General features: G+C 45.0%; 1 protein-coding gene across 1 annotated transcript in view; it reads left to right on the top strand.

Annotated features, from left to right (window-relative positions):
- Suclg1 (succinate-CoA ligase alpha subunit) overlaps positions 1 to 6250 on the top strand; it is a 26873-nt gene extending 20623 nt beyond the window's left edge. Inside the window, exons 7-9 of the mRNA XM_005364721.2 lie at positions 242 to 393; positions 4029 to 4217; positions 6028 to 6250. Of these exons, the coding sequence (XP_005364778.1) occupies positions 242 to 393; positions 4029 to 4217; positions 6028 to 6054 (368 nt within the window). The 3' untranslated portion in view covers positions 6055 to 6250. The remainder of the gene's footprint in view (positions 1 to 241; positions 394 to 4028; positions 4218 to 6027) is intronic.
- The last annotated feature ends 262 nt before the right edge of the window (positions 6251 to 6512 follow it).

The following is a 6512-nucleotide window of genomic DNA, read 5'->3' as shown; positions in this document are numbered from 1 at the left end:
GTACATGCATACAGCCGACCACTACGTACATGCATACAGCCGACCACTACGTACATGCATACACCGCTGTAAACAGAAGCAGTGTCATTTGTGATCTTTGAATGAAGAGTAGTGTTGCAATCTGAAAATATTAAAGAGAAAGGGTACAAAGAATAAAAACCGAGTTAGAATATTTTTTGACCTAAGTTCCATGGTTCATCCTTACATTTTGACTAATACTGATATCCTTTGACCTTCTCAGGCATTGGAGGTGACCCCTTTAATGGGACAAATTTTATTGATTGCCTTGATGTCTTCCTCAATGATCCAGCCACAAAGGGCATCATACTGATTGGTGAAATTGGTGGTCATGCTGAAGAACACGCTGCTGAATTCCTGAAGGAACATAACTCAGTAAGTTTGTGTTCGGAAGAATACAGGTCTATGCTGACTGACACCGGGGCTTGTTTTAGAAATTATCTTTAATCTTTCATGGATTAATCTCTCAAGGAAACATTGGAGCTACCTTTAAACCTAGACTTTCTATTCTTTAACACTCAGATAATTCTAGATTCTGAGCTCGTCCTTTTCCCTGCTTCCTATAATGCTCTTGTCTACTTCTCTACCTTGAGCCCTTCTCCCCAGACATCACCCCACACTGCGTAGCTGATACATTGGCCTCATGCTAAGTGGAGAGAATTCAGGCCGTGGGTGGAAGCCCACATCTGACTTGAGTCTTAAATCCAAGGTCCCTGGTGTTCTTTCTTTAAATCCCAAGGGAAATAGCTGCTCTTTGCCTTTCTCAAGGTTGACCCTCTAAAGAACCTTTCCTTTATGGCCTTCTTGGTGATCTTTCCCCCCTGCTAGCTTTAGTCTGTGCTAGTAGAAGGGACTCAGCTCCACAGAGGTGTTGTGCTCTGGATGTGAAGTGTCCCTGTAAGGTCACGTGTGGAGGGCTTGGTCCCTGGCTGGTAGCACTATGCAGATTATGGAAATTTAGGAGGTGGACCTAGTTGGAGGAAACAGGCCACTAAAGGCAAGTCCTTGAGGCATTATTTTGCCCTGGCCCCTTCTCACTCGCTCTGCTTGCTGACTGCAGAGACGTCAGCAGACCATGTTTCTCTGCCACACATATACCATAGTGGGGAGCATGCCTGGTGTGGAGTGAGCACATCTCTCAAGTTGTCCATTGGAGTGTGTGTCACAGTGGATGTAAGTGTGACTGTAGGCCCTATTTGGCACATGTTCTGGCTCCTTGCAGACCCCCCTGCCACCGCCTCAGATCCATGCCCCATATGACATGCCAGCTTGCTACTTATGCATGTCAGGGTCTCTTTGGCATAGTCCCTAGAAAGCACTGCGAGTGCTGAGAAATGAGCAGGATAGATTTTTAGCTGCTATCATAAGTTCAGAAAAGTTTGAAAGTTTAAGTAAAAACTGACTTCTCTTTAGAGAAAAAATCAGATACTCTGTTCTACTGTTAAATTAATATTAAAGTGTATTAGCTCCCAACTCTGATTCCATAGCCAGTTTACAAGTTTAGTGGGAACATGCACATTTTTTCCATTTATTATTTGTTGTAGGGAGCAGCGGTGGGCTGCATTTCTGCCACCCCGGCTCCCGGCTGCCTGACTAGCTTATGCCCTGAAATAATTACACAGAAACTGTATTCTTGTTTTTTTTAAACATTTATTTATTTATTTATTATGTATACAATATTCTGTCTGTTTGTAAGTCTGTAGGCCAGAAGAGGGCACCAGACCTCATTACAGATGGTTGTGAGCCACCATGTGGTTTCCGGGAATTGAACTCAGGACCTTTGGAAGGGCAGGCAATGCTCTTAACCACTGAGCCATCTCTCCAGCCCCGAAACTGTATTCTTTTAAACATGCTTGGCCCATTAGTTTTAACCTCTTATTGGCTAGCTCTTACATATTGATCTAACCCATTTCTAATATTCTGTGTAGCACCACGAGCTGGCTTACCAGGAAAGATCTTAACCTGCATCTGTCTGGAGTGAGAGAATCATGGTGACTGCCTGACTTGGCATCTTTCTCCCAGCATCCTGTTCTGTTTTCTCTGCCTACCTAATTTTATATCCTATCAAAGGCCAAGCAGTTTCTTTATTAATTAACCAATGAAAGCAACAGATTAGAAAGAAATCACTCCCACATCAATTATTTCTGGTTGGGTTTTGCAGAGTTTGTTTGTATCTTATTTTTTTATTGGAGAATCTGATCTGTACATGGTTCAAGGTTAAGCAGCTTAAGACAAAGTGTTGCATAAAACAGGTCATACATGGTGTGCCGTAAACAATAAATAGCGTCTACTGAAGGTTGGTGCAGGCAGATGGGGAGGCACAGGAAGAGTCCTCTTGGGCTGCGCTGTGTGCGCTGAGCCGTGGCAGCCAGGCTTGTGTTTAGACTTTTTGTATTTCTCATCTCTTGGTCCTCATTTCCCACCACACTTCCCCCTGCCTCATTCCATTTTCTCCCCTTCAGAAATCTCCATTGACAGAGACAGAGACAGAGGGCAATTTTGTTTGACAGTCAAGCTTATAGTCCTTCCCTGGTGCAGCACCATTGCCATTTTAGGGGGCTCTTAGGGAGCAGATGAAGTAGAAGTTCATCCCACACAAATAGGAGATTCTCATAGTCTCTGCAGGGACCACAGGGGATGAATGACTGGAGCATGCTCTGTGTTCTCTATCTCAGGCACTGCAGTGGTGCTGGGCTTAGGGAACTGAGGGAGGGTTTCCTGTTCAGGGATCTCATTGCTTAGTAGGAGAACATGGGAAAAAGAGCACAGCCAGTGTGCTGTGTGTGTGACAGACTCCTGTGAGGGCCAGAGCAGGGCCTCAGGAGCCCGTCATCCCAGGGCATCGGTGAGAAGTGGGAGGAGGCAGACAGCTTCTGTCGGGAGAGAGGGATGGGTCACACGTGTAAAGCTGCATATGTGCACAGAGGATGAGGAGCATTTTGAGCCAGGTGCAAAGAAGAAGTCAGGGCGTGACATCTACAGCAGGAAAGAGCTGTGGGAGTCAGGGCCAGAGCCAGCCACAGCAGACCTTCAGAACCTGGTAGAACCTGCAGAACCAGTGGGCTAGGTCCAGGGATCTGTGGCTAAAAAGAAAGTTGGTTTCATTTAATGTTCCCAATGAAACAAGAGTTAGTTATTAGCTTTATTAAACTGTGACCCTTGAGTGAAGCTCTTGATTCCATGCTTCAGACTTGTTCTTTTTTGATTCCTTGTGAAATCTGACTATATAGTCATGTGTTGCTGTGTGGTATCTCATGATGGATTGATATGTAATCATTTATTTTGATAGTATTTCCTCAACTGCAATGTAAGTCCAGAGCTTAGAAACCATTGGTGCCTGTTTATGGGCTTTAAAAAACTTTAATATCAAAATCTAGTACAGTGATAATTAATGTAAATGAGTTTGTATTCGGGCTTTATTTTGTTGAACGGTCAGCCTCGACTATCTTAGACGGTAGAATTTTAGAGCAGAGGGAACTAGTGACTGTCGTCCATGTTGTTGCATATACAAGGAGGTCCAGCTCTATTAGTGAGGGGCCTGGTCCGAGAACATACAGCATTAGTAGGGAATGGAGTCCAAGTCCTGGCTCTTCCCTGTGCCACCACCCTCATCTTTCTCTTTGAGGACGTTTGTTAAGGATGGGGATTATATAATAACTCGACATGAAGTTGTGTAGAAGTCAAACAAGACGACTGGTTGAGCTAATTTATTGTCACAAGTCAGGAAATGTAATTTTCAGGTAGGTGTGCTGTTTTGGTTATCAAAAGAAAGGTTCAGTTGTGTGGAACAGCTCATGGTGGTGACAGTGCCGGTACTTGGCAGATCAAGGTCTCAGGGCAGCTTCTGTGTGGTGTGGAAAGCTGAGTCTCTCCAATGTTCCTGGTTCAGTGTTGGGGTTGAGTGATGGACTTTTCCTTCCTAAGCCACTTCCTGTTTACCAAGTCATGGATTTCAGGTCCAGTTTGATTGACTTACTCTTCAAGTGTTTAAAATGTCTTTCCCTCTCCAGGGTCCAAATGCCAAGCCTGTAGTGTCCTTCATTGCTGGTATAACTGCTCCTCCTGGCAGAAGGATGGGCCATGCAGGGGCAATTATTGCTGGAGGAAAAGGTGGCGCTAAAGAGAAGATCTCTGCCCTTCAGAGTGCAGGGGTTGTTGTCAGCATGTCCCCCGCACAGCTGGGGACCACCATGTATAAGGTGAGCACACAGGGCTGTGTTCCTTCTCTTTCCGCAGCTTAATGTTCTGATGCCCTAATGCAGCGGCTCTCTACCAGGGGAATCGCGACCCTTTCGGGGTCACCTAAGACCATCCTGCATATCAGATGCTGACATTATGATTCCTAACAGTAGCAAAGTATAGTTATGAAGTAGCAACAAAATAATTTTATAATGGGGCCACACAGCATGAGGAACTGTATTAAAGAATTGCAACATTAGGAAGCATTAGGAAGCTCTAATGTAAACCTTCTAAGCCAGGTGATAGTGGCACACACCTTTATTCCCTGCACTTGACTTGGGAGGCAGAGGCAGGTGGATCCCTGAGATTGAGGACAGCCTGGTCTACAGAGTGAGCTCCAGGATATCCAGGGCTACCCAGAGAAACCCTACTTGAACCCCCTGCTTCCCCCTGCCCCAGAAATCCTCCCAAAAAACTGATTTAAATGTAGGTATGTTTTTTGTCAGTGACAAGGCATGGTGTCCGCAGAAGCATTTCAGAGGTCACAGGCACACTGATGTGCAGCCTGGAATGTGGGAGGGTTGTAGCTCTGGGTTTCATGTTTGTGGTTTTCCAGGAAATTGGGATGTAGCCATCTTAACTCCACAGGTGTCTGTTTCCAGAGCGTGGCTGCAGTTTACTAAGGAAGCAAACAGTGTAAAGGTGCTGGGAGTTAGGACCTGAGGAGGGTGGGCCTGTGCCTTGCCCTATGCCGTGACTGGCTGTGCTGTGACCAGCTTTGCCATGACTGGCTGTGCCGTAACTGGCTGTGCTGTGAACGGCTATGCTGTGACTGTGTGGTGCTGTCCCATTGCTCACTAGTTAGAGGAGCTGCATTGCAGCTGCCTTTGCTTTTCCTTTCTAGTAGGATGCTGTGGTACAAAACCCACAACCTCAGTTTATCCGTTCCCTGTAGTCTCTGCAGCGATTCTCAGTATGTCTTCTTGAATATCATGCTCTCTCCCCTCCTGTGTTTTACTATTTTCCTCTTTGCTCTATGAGAGTTTTAACTTTGACAAAACAGAAAGAGAGGTAGATAAGACAACAGCTCAGTATGGCCTTGTCTCTTAACAACAAAACCCTATGTCTTAAGCTGAAAATAGGCACCCATCATTTTTCTAGAAGGGAATAGTTATCAGAGAATTAAAAATTCTGCTGTCGCGTGTACTTTGCCCTCATCTTAGGGATTCTAAAAGACTCCCTGTTTGATCAAGTCTTTGCATATCTTGCCTTCTGAAAATCATATTCCGTATATGAGGAAGTATTCTTGAAACGCAGGAAAGGGTAAAAAGCAAGCACTTTTTGTAGGGCTTCCCGCTCTGCACCTGCAATTGGCAGGTGGGTCTGTCCCATTGCTCCTGCCTGCCTGCTAACGTGGCTCCTTCTATTCAGGGCAATTGTGTTTTTCAGGCATTTCTAAGGTTTTTGACATTTTGTTCAAATTCTAGTTGAATCAGTGTTGAGTTTTATTCTCTGAAAAAGTCTTTATTGCCTTATTAAAGGGCTTGTTGTATTTGCATACGTGGCGTTATAGGCTTGGATAAGCAGTGGTGCTCATCGACCCCAGCAGTGATTCTGCAGTGAAGACACGATTATTAAAGCCTGTCGCTCTGGGGTTTACAGGAAGAAGTCAAACTCTGTCGCTCTGGCACTGAGGCAGACTGATTGGAAAGTAGTTACTTAGTGACCAGTACATTTATCTGTGCAGAGTCAAGGTCCTAGAGATGATACTTTGAAGGTCATGGTCCCTTGAATGTAATGTGTGTCTTTTCTTCTCTCCTGTTTGTGAAGGAATTTGAAAAGAGGAAGATGCTATGAAGGACACAGGTGAAGTTCTCCAAAGCAGTGCAAGGACTCGCCTAGGCTAAGAGCCAGTCCAGAGTTGTCAGCCCAAGCATCTCGCGCTGGCCTCTCAGTCCGCGGGAAGCCCAGGCAAATCTTAGAAAGTCCTAAATTGACCTATTTTCACTTACTGTGTAACAGAGACATAATAAATCTTATCATTTGATTTGAACATGGTTGTGGACACTTGTCATTGTTCTGGGAGTGGTGGGAATGGAGGTGTGTGTGTGTGTGTGTGTGTGTGTGTGTGTGTGTGTGTGTATACCCTTGATTATGGCTCTGTGGAAAGAATAGGAGACTTTTGGCAGATTGCACTATAACAACTCTGTCATTTGTCTAATTCTAGACTAGACCTTAGGCCTTTGAATGGTAGTTAACTCATTTGCATATGGAACTCTTCACTGTCTGGTTCACCAGGGAGTAGGACATAGGAA

The sequence above is a fragment of the Microtus ochrogaster genome (assembly GCF_000317375.1).
Source record: "Microtus ochrogaster isolate Prairie Vole_2 chromosome 14 unlocalized genomic scaffold, MicOch1.0 chr14_random_3, whole genome shotgun sequence".
Taxonomy (NCBI): domain Eukaryota; kingdom Metazoa; phylum Chordata; class Mammalia; order Rodentia; family Cricetidae; genus Microtus; species Microtus ochrogaster.
This window is presented reverse-complemented; position numbering and strand designations above follow the sequence as displayed.